We start from the raw sequence: 13,434 nt of genomic DNA, 5'->3' as shown, positions 1-13,434 counted from the left end.
GGGTTACAGGAGAGGAGTCACTCACCCTTCGTGTCCAGCTCCACGTGGATGAGGTTGCCCATGACCGTGGTGTTGTGCAGGTGCTTCACCGCATCCCTGGCGCCCTTAACGGTGGCAAAGATGACTTTGGCAATTCCCAGGTGCTTCTTGTTCTTGGGGTTGTACAAGATCTCCACCTCCTCCACTTCTCCGTACTTCTTGCACATGTCGCTAAGAAAGTTCTCCCGAATATTGTCGTTCAGTTTTGCAAAAGTCACCTGCTTAGGGGGCACGGGGCCGACGTAAAACTCGTCGATCTGAGGGCGAGAGATGAGAGAGATGCTGGATCAACAAGCCGGGCGTGCACCATAACATCAGGTCAGGGGGATCTGTCACAGTAATCAATCAATCAATGCGGTAGCCAGTGCCCGCCATACACAGCACAACAACAACTGGCAGGCCACAGGTGGCAGCACCATCGCACCGGTGTGTGAATGCTGACATAGCTAGCCAGTGCAAGAAATATACCTTGAGCTTGGGCACAGGCAAATCGATCTCCTTGTTTTTGGTCCATATCCTTCCGATGCGAGGATCTCTTACACAATCCACTGGGGGGACACCCGGATTCTGCAAAAACACAAAAGGCAAGAAGTTTATGTCGCTGCTGAAGCACCCATGGCTACGATACATCGGGGGCACTGACTAGAGGGGGCTACAGACACATGTGGGTGACAGCTGGCAGCAGGGCACATACAGGCATGCTGAACTGCAGTCCATCGTAGCGGTAGAGTTTGTGCTGGCCCTTCCTCAGAGCAGGGTCTATGATGAGCTTGTAACTCTTCCAGTGGTGGCTCTTCTTCTCGCCAGAAGTGCCCGCTTGGTTGGCCGCCTCCATGCCGTTCATCCAGCCTGTAAGCCATAAACAAGAAGAGATGAGTGTCGGCTCAGGGGGCAGCGCGGAGCAGACAGACACATGCACCCCCGGCCCCGGGCTGCCATCATCCCCCCCATCCCTGCTGCACGCCGGTAACACAAGGCTCCAGTCTCACTTGTAGGCTGCTTTCTGACATGGTCTTCAGGATTCCTGCTCCTCTCCCCAGGCTTGGCCTCCTTGAAAGACATGCCTGCCCGCCTTTCCCACACCCCCAAAGCCCTGCTCCCCTGTACACAGGGTCGTCTCCTCGCCCCGCAGGAAAGGCTAAGCCGCTTCACAGAGCCCTTCCTCGGTTACATGACATGCTGTGGAGGGCACCCTGCCTGCTCCTTTTTGGCGAGCCAACACATATTGTGTGTGAGAGCAGCTTCAGCTCGCTCTGGGGCAACCCACAATGCACCGCGGCCTCCCTATCCTCCGCCTCCCTTCTCTGTCCCCAGCCAGCCAGTAGTGCTGGGAGCAGTCTGCCTCTTCCCGCCCGCACATTCGCCACATTTCCTCTACTCAGTACACGTCCACATCAATCACTTCTGACAATAAATCTACGTTACTAATAAACATTGGCCAGAAGACACAACCAGTACAATTGATAAATGTCTGCTTAATTTATCTATAATCACCACAGCTTCTTTTTATACTTATTTAGGTGTTACATTCTTCTGAATACGAAGGTGAGATAGTCCCGTCCGCTTTATATTTCATTTCACGTGACGAGGTTATTATTACTATGTGACAGGGATTCCCTCCGTGTGAAAAAAGAAATGTGTGTGGAATCTGCGCGATATATTTACATGCCGCTTCCAAACAGTCGCCAGACAAGATGGACCTGGCCGGGGCTCAGCTTGTGGGGGGGGAGGGCGGGAAGGGGACGCAGCTATATGGTGTGTACTATGTCCCCTGTGACGGAGCTATTGGGACTTGCATGTATCTTCCATGTCACACACTAAGGTTTTCGCCTAACCGCCCGTCACAAAGCGGCTTCCATTTTGTAAGTTATGGAGAGGCGGCACAGATTCCTTTACTGGCGATTAACTGACACTATGTCGCCGCTCTGGCCCTGACAGACTTCCCCCGCTGCGCCCTGTCACATAGTGACGTCTTATTAGCATTATGTTAGGTGAACGCTTCGTACACTTGCAGGTGAGGCGGGTAGGCGCACTGCTCGGGGAGGAGGGGGAGCACAGGGTGTCCCCTGCTTGGATCTGGGCCACGCTGACGTCACGGACTCTCCCGGCGCTCGCAGCCAATCAGCGCGCGGCTGGCCGCCGCCTGTGAGTGATTACAGCGCCGCGCGCTCCGTCCTCCATCAGACAAGCGAGGAGAGGCCGAGAGACTGAGCGGCGGCCATTTTCCTGGCAGCTCTGTGTGAGGAGGCTCTGGGTGTCCCTCCAGCAGCTCTCAGGACTCAGCTGTGTTGTGTGTGCTGTATGTTCCCCACTGTACAGGACTCTGTATGAAGAAGGAAGATAAATGTATAAGTAGCTCAGCATTGTCTGGATTACCTCCCTCTGACATGGAATCCATCTTGGTCACATCTAGGTCATGGCACACCCTAAGTCTGAATTGAGTAAAGCATTGCCTTCTTGGTTTTGACACTTGGAGAGCTGTACTGCCAGCTGTCTCTGCTCATTGCTGATGAACAATAAATTAGCAATTGTATTTTTTTCTTTCTTTTTTTGCTAATTTTTTTTTTAGATCATTTGTCAACAATAATCTTTATATTCATCTCTCTAGGGGCAAACTGGTAAGGAAATCTGCAGTCATACTTGTAAAACTATTCCACTTGATGTTTTGTAGTCTGATTCTGCCCTTTTTGGTGCTATATTTACATTGATAACAATAAAATCCACTTTTGTTGTAATAATATAACCATGAATGATAGCCTTGGCCTCTAGATTTTGTCTATTACTTTTATGATGCAATTCCTTACAGTTTGCTACTTTATTTTTTTTCCCCTTGTTTAACTTTTTGGGAAGTGGAAATCTTCTAATTCAGGACAGATGCAGCTGGTGTAATACATAAGGACATTGCACTGCACCAGGCTTGTTTTTTTAAAAGGTAAGTACATGTTTTTGTCCTTCAGTAGGAAAGAAGGAAGTTGCCCATGAAGTAGATCTAATGTTAACAATCACAAGACTGGCTCATAGAGGCTGTGAAATGGATCTTCAAGTACACAATGCCTTGGTAATTGATACTGTCACTCTGTATTCAGGCTTTTCTCCTCCATAGTTGTCTGGCTTCTTGACTGTTTCCAGTTTCTGCCCTGCTATGGCTTCCCATGAAGGTATCAGCATTGGCTTTTCCATGTACTTTACATTCTGCACACTGAGCTTTGCTTGTACTGTGAATGCTGAGTCAGAGCTAGGCCATACTGCTCACAAAGGAAAGCGGGATACTGCGCCTGCTGGAAAGATCATATGCTGAATGGTTGGAGGCAGATCATTAACCCATATGGCTCTTTTCTGTATAAGCCCATCAATCCTGCCTCATTCTTACTTTTGAAGGTCACAATAAACTGGAGCACAGCTGATGGCTTTAGCCTGCACCTTATGCCAGGGTGTAGAAGGTGCTGGAAGATTAGTTTACTAGCTGTGGATGCCCTTATTAAGCCACTTACAGCGTTGAAAGCCTGTACAGTATGGTCTGTCATTGACTATGGCTAAGAAAACCTAAATCTCATTATTACTAGTAATCTAGCTAGAATGTTTGGAATTGTGCTAGCATCTATTGGCTTCCCTTTTATTTATTTTGGCTTTAGCAATGATGGATAAATAGAAGGAAGTAGAACACTGTGTACTCTTTTATTCAGATTAGCAAAACATGGCCTCTGGATACTGCAGCAGGAAAGGATTGCTCGCTTCCAGGCAGGATTCACCAGTGGTCCTGGATATGAGATGCATACAATTTAAGCACATACTATAAAATGTCATTCTTAGGAGCCACTAGAAGTCGCTGAAACTGGATCACCAGCCTGCTCCACTAAGGATCCATGTGACAGGGACGTTGCAGTTAAAAGGCATGTATTTTTTATTGGTTACATGTATTAAAATTGTAAATAATAACACAGCAGTACTTCTGATAGTAGTCATAAGGAGTCTGACATAACAGTAGCGGGTGTTAACCCCTCCATGGCTGCATCTGTAATCTCCTTTAAGGGCATGTCATTGCACAAGAAGAAACAGATTTTGATATTCTCCTCTCAGGCCAAACTAGAATACGTACATCTGAGTTTTAATTAGGAATATATATATTTATTAATTACACATTATAGGAAAATAAGCAGCACTCCAAGGCACAAAAAGAAGAAAATGCTATTTCTTTGTTTATTATGATGCAATGCTTCTCAAACATGGGACATTTTTTCCTTTTCATGGGTTAATTTGTGTATGCAAGTCATGCGCTTAGCTAAGATGTCATCAGTGTCTTAGTCTATTTGTGTCTCTTCTCAGAGAAAAGCACCCAATGATATCACCAAGGTTTTCTAGGAAATCCCTGAGTATATCCCCTACATACTGTGAAATGATCCATTAGATGATGGCTATGGCTGTGTAATCTATTGTGGCATGGGTTTATAGAACGCAACCAGAGTATATTTGTGTGGTGCTCTGCTCTGTATCCAGTTGGTTGCATCATTTCTCCCTAGTAGGCGGCTGTTGTTTTTCGTTTTGTTCTTCCTGGTCTGCCTTTGTGAGTACAAAGTGTTATGAAACCAAAGCAATGAGTCATTTTCCAGTCTGTTTTGCAGGCGGAGAGCATAGGCTGAATTTAGGTGTAGAAGGCAAGATAGATCAAGTATAACCCTGCCCATAGCAGGATCAGGGGTCATTGCAGGTGATATGTCTTAAATTACAGAGCTCTCATAGAACTTGAAGCTGCGTACTTGCTTTATTCCATAGCAGGAATATTTTGAATCTCTAGACATGCAATGCCGTGGATTAAAACAAATTGCTTAAGAGTGGTCAACTTTAACTTCACCGTAGTGTCCACACAAGAAGGGAAGCGACAGTATTTCCGTTTGCTATTTTCAAAAATTCTTATTTAACGCTGCTGTTTTTTTTCCACAAAGTGTCTGTCGGATTGTCATCAATATCATTTACTAAAGCGCAACTATATTAAAGAAATGCTACCATCAAAATCAAGCATGATAAAGCAGGGGCACTTGCTCATAGATCCTTGCACTGTGACTGAGGTAATCTTTTTATATTTGTTATCTTACGTCAACTTTTAAAATTTATGATAATCAGGATTCTGGGGTATTACTAGAGCCCCATCTGTGCTGTAGCTTTACAGGCTATTACACTATGCGTGGAGCACCCTCCCACTGTGCTTAAATTTCCTCTGCTGCTTTGAGATTACAACAGGTAGAGGGAGGGGGAAGTTCTAAGGCAGGAGAGGGGGGAAATGTAACAGTCTGATGCTACACTACTCTGGGGCTTTGGAAAGGAGGAAGCCATGGATGACAAATATGGGACGATTACCACAGTCATGGTGCCTGGATCTATGAGAAAGTGTCCCCTACTTTTTCTGTACACTATTCTCCATGGTGATACAGGGGAGCCAGAAGAAGGGCTCCTGATGACTGGTTCCCTTTAAGTTGTGGTTCCCTTTAAGATTTTGCTTTGCAACTAATCCACACATACCGTATATACTCGTGTATAAGCCGAGTTTTTCAGCACAAAAACTGCTGAAAACGTCCCCTCTGCTTTTACTCGGTCATTGACTCGTGTATAAAATACTTAAAAATAATAAACTTATATACTCACCCTTCGGTGGCACTGATGTGCAGCGCTGCTCCCCCGATGTCCGCGCGGCTCGTCTTCTTTCTTCTGCTGGCGCCATACTATGCGCCTGCCGGTGGGGGAGTACAGTGAAGGCGCCCAGCAGAAGAAAGAAGACGGGCGCGGAAGCCTTAACAAGACCCGCACGGATATCGGGGCCACCGGAGGGCGAGTATAAAAGTTTGTTTATTTTTTTTTTTTAATGCTGGGCAGGCTGTATGCTACTGGGGGCAGGCTGGGCTGGCTGTATACTACAGGGGGCTGTGGGTCTGTGACCAATGCATTTTCCCACCCTCGGCTTATACTTGAGTCAATAGGTTTTCCCAGGTTTTGGTGGTTAAAATTAGGGATCTCGGCTTACACTCGGGTCGGCTTATACTCGAGTATATACGGTAATCTGTTTTGTCCTGACAGGTTCCCTTATTTCCTAGCCTTGTTTGCACATTCAACTTCCTAATAAGTATAAACATGCTCCAGTTTTACAGCTTCATGTTTTAAGGAAACCTATTGGCTACCCTGACAGCAGCGTGCAGTAGTGAAAGGGAGCACAGTATGGGCACCGTCCCTGAAATTTGTGACTACTGGATAGGTTATCTGGGGAGATGCATATATTGTTTTATTTTCTGAGGGCAGGGTGTATCACAAGCATGCCTACCTACACACAAAGGAGTGCTTTATGGTTCTGGTATATTTTAAGAAGAATTTAATCTTTCAAACCCCATCAGACATGTTACTGCTAGGTACAGAATTGGAGATTGACAATGTAAAGTTATAGATGGGAATGCAAGCCGCAACTAAAGTTCCAATTACTTTGTGGAGCTCACAAAACCACAATTTGATACCAACAGCATGGTTCTACGTGCTAAAAAGCCTAATGTATGACTATTTCAAGGACCCTTTCCTCTCAGGCAGAGGGGCTGTAGAGGGAGCCTCAATTTAGACGCCTCCCTCTTGGGTTATGTAGTGCCTAGAACCATGCCCTTGGTATCATATTAAAAAAGAGAATCTCATCCTTCAGCTTCTGGTTCTGTGAGCTACAGAACTTGAGATATGAGCATTTAATTTAGTCTGTATCTGCAGCTTGCAAGCCCAACTGTGACACTACCTGACCATATCTCTAGTTCTGTAGCTTGCAATGTGCTTTGAAATTGCTCTTATTAAGGCCTTCTGAATGTATTTTTGGGGATGTGTTACTGTAATTTTAATATATCTGTTTCCACAGCCCTGTGCAAGAGCTGACTGCCCGAGCAGCGAGTCCCATGCAGGTGTGCTATTCATGCCAGTCTGAGGATAGGAACTATGCGTTTTGTAGCTAAAATAAGTGGGCACAAGTTTGTATTGTACTATGGGAACTTATTAGGCTTATCTGGTCAAAGGTTATTTCAAATAATAGGGAATTCTAGAACATACAATTCAAACCGTACCTGAGGAAATTGCTGGTTTAGTGGTGATAGGTTCTCTTTAAAAAGGAACCTGTCAGGCAAATTAACCACTCGAAACTTAAATCTATTTTCATAAACTGCCATTAGAAAGCATTGCCCTTATACCTTCATTATCCCTCTGTCTGTAAAACTTAACCAATCTGGTATGCAAGTGACCTGAGATGGTCCAATAAGTCATTATCCTATTCAGCTGTCAACTTATTCATGAGTGTTGGGCACAGCCACACCTCCAGTGCTTGACTGACAGCTTGTATAATGTGACACTCCTGGTGCTGGCGTCCTCTATGTAATTCCTGGTGCTGGTGCCCCCTGCAGCCTGTGTGTGTATGAGCTACTCCTTTACATGGCTGCATCCTGTAGCAGTTATATGACATGATATTACTCCTATACACTACTTGTGTAGCTGATGTCTGTCTCTCTCACAAGCACTAGCAATGTTTTACTATACATTACACACAGACATGAGTAGATGGGAGGGGGAACAAGGGTGACATCACTTTCTCTCTCCATGTGCCCAGGCTCATTTGCATAATAAAAGAAAAGACAATTTTACAATGATTAATGTATGAATTAACTAAATAAAACCTGGAATATATGTATGCTGCTCCAACTGTTAGTGGTGACAGAATTAGAGACGTGATTGCAGGTATCTTTTAATATATATCTATATATCTGGCGATACACAGGTATGTGCCCTTTAAAACCATAATAAAATGTTACCATTCTTCCTTGCACTTCAGACATTTAGGCTGTTTTCAGGTGTGTTAGATAAATTGCAGTGATCTACTCTTGTGTTAAACACTTCATTCATGATGGTTTGTACTCTATTTACATGGTCACAAGGACAAGATATCTGCCCGGTGTTCTGCTAGTATTATCTAACATGTGATTGCCTTGGCTATATATTGTAGGAGACCTTCAGCTGCCAGGACTGTGTGGCTTGCAGATTCTAGAAGAAAATATTTTTTTCACTAACAGCAGGCATAGATTTGGAAAAAAGGTGAATCACCTACTGTGCTAATTCTAGTAGAAAATAATAAGGCTGATTCAAATGACAATAATGCAGTCATATTTCTGCATTCACATCACAGCTGGAAGGCCCAGCCATTAATGGTATGAACTACCCTAATTGTTCTGTATAATCATGATTTGGGCCATTTGTCACCAACATGCTAGGACTTGCAGCTTGTTTGTGAAAATACAAATTGTATAATAGCAGGATTTCCCCAAGAATAAAGATGTCACTTTTCAAATATGTTGGGTTTCCCATGGCTCTTCTTGTGCCATTTATTCCTATAGGGTTTCATCTAGCTCCAGGGCTGATGTGAATGTCTGGCTGGATCTTGAGTTACTAGTCTGTGCTGACATTTTCTCTTCCTGCTCTGCACTTTCCCGAAGAATTCTGTGTACACACACCATCCAGGTGATGGAAGCTTGGCTGCTCATTGTCACGTTTCTGAGCATACTAACATTTGTTTTCGCCCATGACGTACAAATAAGAAATGAGGGAGAGCAGTGGAAAGCATCTGTTATCCTCCGTTCTACTTTCACTAAAAAGGGAGTCTAATGTTACTGTGACCAGAATCTAAAACTATTAGAACAGCCAGTTATTCAGATTTCCTATTGCATACACAAAAGAAGGTGCGCAAGGCATTGAATGTAGTCCTATTGTAGTGGTACAGCCAGCTGCTTAACTGTACATGTTCAGCATTGCTCGCTTTTAGATGCAAATTCAGCTCTGGTATCTGTGGCTGCTAACAGAGGCTCTGGGAGGGGGGGATGCAAAGTCCTTTTTATATAGAAGTCCACAGCAGGTGCTCAAAGTCTCATGTTCACTCCGGCAGCTGACATAAAACATTGTCCCACCTGTCAGACTGTAGACAAGCCAAGTACTGGCGTTTCTCGATGGAAATGATATACGCACAATGCGAGGAAGCTGAATAAATTTATTCATTCACTAAGAGCGGCAAATTGGAATATGTTTAACTGGGATGGATAAAGCACATAGTTGTATCACAAGGGTTTTTTAAAGAATGGATGTACAGGGCTAAATGCAAGGATTAATACAATATTACATGTCCCACAATATTTACACAATAACACTTTGTTTTGTGGTTTCACTATACCACTATGTTCTCTATATACAACATCAGTGTAATTTCACATGCTGGGACATCTGTGTACATAGTTATTTCACCTTTCAGTGTTTATGTAACCTACTCACGTCTAGAGTACATAGAAGCTATGTTGCCAGTCATACTAGAATCCAGGATTAGTAGAAGTCAGACCCCATTGGTCTTAGGCCCCTTGCTTATAAGCATTTTTTCATGGGCAAGTCTAATGTGATCTGTCCTCACATTGGACTTGCACTAAACTCCTGACAAATAGATATTTAAAGTCATAAGTAGACCATGTCCTCCTTTAATTTGTCAAAATAAACTGGACGTGATGAGGTTTACGATTTTGTTCAGGCAGGGAAAGACCCCTTTAAGTAGCTGTAACAAGGGGGAATAACAGGAACAGCATAACATTAAAGTAGATTCCAGAAGTTAATGTAGAGAATGGTGACAGGACCCCTCTAAGTCTTAAAAGGAAACTAGCATAAATATATATCCAGAAAATTTAAACTTTTATCTGAGGTATGTGAATTATCTTCCAAAATTTACTCCACAGACCTGCAAAGAAATATATAAAGGGGTTTTCCCATGAAAGAAATTTCTCAACTTTTAATCCCCTAGTAATGTTCACGCTATAAAGATCATTTTCAACCCATTACTTTACAATTTTATTATTGTTCCTATCACTCAGTGTGGCAGGGACTCTCTAAGACATTTCATGATCTTACTAGTGAAGTGATTGCAAACCTTTTTGAGATCGAGTACCCAAAACACACTAGCTTTTCCCAAAAAAGCCAAAATGGCAATTTAGGTAGTAACAAACCTATTTCTACCAGAATCTGTGAGCTCCATTCCGACCCTGTCCACACCATATCGCACTTCGGACAGGACCAGATAGCAAAGGATGGGTCACATTAAAATAGCAGGGCCCTAATTGGACTGCCTGAGACTGCAGGAAGATGCCATGTCTGGCAAACTCTGTGCCTGGGAGAGAGGCCTTGTGCCCACAGAGTGGTCTGTGAGTGCCACCTCTGGCACCAGTTCCATAGGTTTGCAACCATTGCTGTAGTGTATTTATCAGATGCTGTGTGCTGACTAAATGCTAAGATTATCAGGGTCCAGGTTTATCTACACTTTCACTTAGCTTCTGAACATTCTACAAGTATCGGACAGAGATGATGAGATCCATGAGATGGATATAATCCACAATGACACTCCAGTCCTGCTATATCTCTATAAATCTCGGCTATAACACACACGCAGTCAGCCCTGCTATAACTACTTCACTTGCTATAAAGATCTTAGCTGTAGCTTGTAGAGGAAGTGTCCTCACACTTGCTGGCAGGTAGCGTCTGTGTGTGAGTATGTCTTGTAATGTGGTGCAGGAGGCAGAGAGACGCTGCATCGTTCAGACAAGAGAAGCTATTTATGAGAAGAATCTGCGTTGCACGACCCTAGTCAGAAGATTAACGTCAGATTCTGGGGCAACCGATATTGTATACATCAGGACTTATAGAAACAAGTTGGAATTATATCTGTGAAACATCGTGGGAATACCCCTTTAAGCAAAGCGACCCAGCTTTTCCCTAATTTAGACCAGTTAAACACTGTGGTATTTAGAATCCGTATTTGGAAGCCAAAATAAGAATTGGTTCCTAATTATAGTTGATGTACAGACATGTGACCAGTATGACTGCTGCCAAAGTAATGTGGTCGTTCATGCCAATAAACAACATTCACTACATCTTTGTAGTCCTTCTCATCATTTATTCATACAAAATTGCTACACAATTGTTAGTTATTCTTATGCTTGGCATGCTTAGAGCTGCATGCATACGCATATACCTTGACTTGCAATCTGTATTTGACTGGGCATCTTAAAGGAACTTTTTAACTGAAGGAAATGCATATCTGACCTTGTATAATCATTTGGTGTATAAGCCCATCCATGTTTCAACTGAGGGGTTGCAGCAAGCAGGACTGAAAAGGCATCAATTGTACTGAAGTACATATATTATAATACAAAATATTGTAGTGTATTTATTGTAAAACTAATAGATGTTAAATGTTCTTTAAGGGGTGAAAGGAAATTGTTATAACTCCTAAAAAGATTAAATTCATTTACACATTTTCCATTTTATGACTACTCCTGGCACCATGGGCACTGTTTATGCAGTGGCAAACAACTCATTGCTGTACCCTCATTCACGATCAACAATTGTTTGCTGATTCTGGGGATTTTCCATCAATACTAATTCTTGGAATAACCCCTTCCCGCTGTTGCTCTTTTTTTGGTTTTGCATTTCCATTATTTGCAGTGAAACTAATGAAAAAAAAAAAAAACATTTGCGCCAGTTTCTTGTGGGTGTTATTTTTTTCAGCTTTCACTGTAAGCTGTAAATGACACATCCTCTTTATTCTCTGTTTCAGTAATATAACGGGGTATCGAATTTATATAGGATTAAGGTTTTATTGGATTCTACACTTTACATTCTGCAAAAAGTTATTTGTTTTGCCATATTCTGATGCTAATAAGGTCTCGCACTTTGGTGTGGAGGCTCATACAGACTTTAGACTGTTATGCAGATATATTGTAGTTCCATTGTGATGTCATATGGAGTGACTTATCCTCCAACATCAATATGCATGATAATATTTATATTGTTAATATTGTTATCATGCATATTGATGTGCACATGACTAGAGTGTGTGTTTTGTATACCTAATAAAGTTGTTACTTTTGAAATAATATTGTAGTACATTAGCCTTTTTTTTTTTTTTTATACACATCCCTTCTTTCTCATAGTAAGCATACTGTTTTGGGCATATGTGGCATGTTTAGTCTTAAAGGTAAATTATCCTCCAACATTGAATGCCGGTGGCAGCATAACAGGTTAAAACAAGCCATTGGTGCTTGCACTGCTCGCCAATGTTTCTGGAGGGTGTTTGAAGAGGGTTCAGCCCATAAGCTAAAATGACAGCCTGTATCCCCAACACTGGTGCTCTCTCCACCACCTTAAGATACATCTCAATGTCATCAGTGTGTACTGTAAAACTTTTATAAACCTCTGACCTGTATTATGCAAATTACCTTCTATGGTAAGGTGAGCGGCAGATGGAAACGACTTGGATGCTTGGGGTATTGCAACCCCGTGCTCTTAGCCAAGGAAATTGTTCCTGATCCCGGCCCCTTTCCTGCAAAGGAGGATGGCTATCTTCTTCAACAGACATGATGTGGTTTTGCTCGGGTCGCAGTTATTTCTTCATCCTGATAGTCGGAACCCGGTTGACCACGGGTGTTTTCTATCGTGCTCAGGAACAACGAGAGGGGGATGTTGCTGTATGCCCATACACCCACGTAGCCAGCGCCTTTGCAGGAGGCTGGGGGGCAATGGGAAGTCAGGCAAAACCGACCAGATGCGGCAGTACTGGAGCCAGGGCTCGGAAGTTGAATCTGCAACTTCTACCCCAAAGCTGCAACGTTCCTTGCATGTGTTACCCAACCCCTTTGCATGGAGGCATGACAGGAGGCAGGCTAAACCAACTCGGATGCTCTGGCTTTTGCATGTTTATGTCAATTGACTAAGAAAAATATGTATAGCTTTACAAGGGAAACTATATAATAACATTTTATGTGGGGTATTGTAATAAAACTTTTCAGGAAACCTACCATCATAATCTAGCATGGATAAACTAGGGGCACTATGTGACTATGTTTATCCTTTATTTGTTATCCATGGCCTCCTTCATTCTAAAATCAACTTTTAAAATTATGCTAAAGAGCCAGAATGTCTATGGAGTGTGTTACCAGCACCCCTGCGTGCTGCATGATCACTGGCTTCTGACTCATTAGCATCATTTTAAACGTTGATTTTAGAATGAAAGAGACCATGAATAACAAATATAAGAAGATTACCAGAGTCATGGTGTCTGGATCAATGAGCAAGAGCCCCTGGTTTATCATGCTTGATTTTGATGGTAGATTTCTATTAAGTAGTTAATTACCTTCTAAGCAAAGAATCACATACTTCAATGTATTGCTTCATTCCTGATGATCGAGCCATTCATTCCTATATAACATATAGTGCCATCGGTATGAACTGCATTATACAGCCAATGGTGTCAGCATTTATTCTTGCTGTCATACAGCTTTTTTTGGGTTTCTAATTTCCCACCAAACTCTG

General features: G+C 42.9%; 1 protein-coding gene across 3 annotated transcripts in view; it reads right to left on the bottom strand.

Moving 5' to 3' along the window:
• The window catches only part of SETD1B (SET domain containing 1B, histone lysine methyltransferase), a 34,524-nt gene extending 32,376 nt beyond the window's left edge, over window positions 1–2,148 (bottom strand). For 2 of the 3 annotated variants that reach the window (XR_011854346.1, XM_072143602.1), the window contains exons 1-4: window positions 1,029–1,504; window positions 734–888; window positions 508–606; window positions 26–296 (exon numbers count right to left, since the gene is read on the bottom strand). Coding sequence is in view for 2 of the 3 variants with exons in the window: in XM_072143602.1 (XP_071999703.1) it covers window positions 26–296; window positions 508–606; window positions 734–888; window positions 1,029–1,101 (598 nt within the window). In the remaining variant the exon portion in view is untranslated. Of the gene's footprint in view, window positions 1–25; window positions 297–507; window positions 607–733; window positions 889–1,028; window positions 1,505–2,045 lie in introns of those variants that run through there. The other variant, XM_072143614.1, reaches the window with a different exon arrangement.
• Between the last annotated feature and the right edge of the window lie 11,286 nt (window positions 2,149–13,434).

The sequence above is a fragment of the Engystomops pustulosus genome, chromosome 1 (genome assembly GCF_040894005.1).
Source record: "Engystomops pustulosus chromosome 1, aEngPut4.maternal, whole genome shotgun sequence".
Classification (NCBI taxonomy): Eukaryota; Metazoa; Chordata; class Amphibia; order Anura; family Leptodactylidae; genus Engystomops; species Engystomops pustulosus.
Note: the sequence above shows the minus strand (reverse complement) of the source record. Positions and strands in the feature narration are given on the sequence as shown.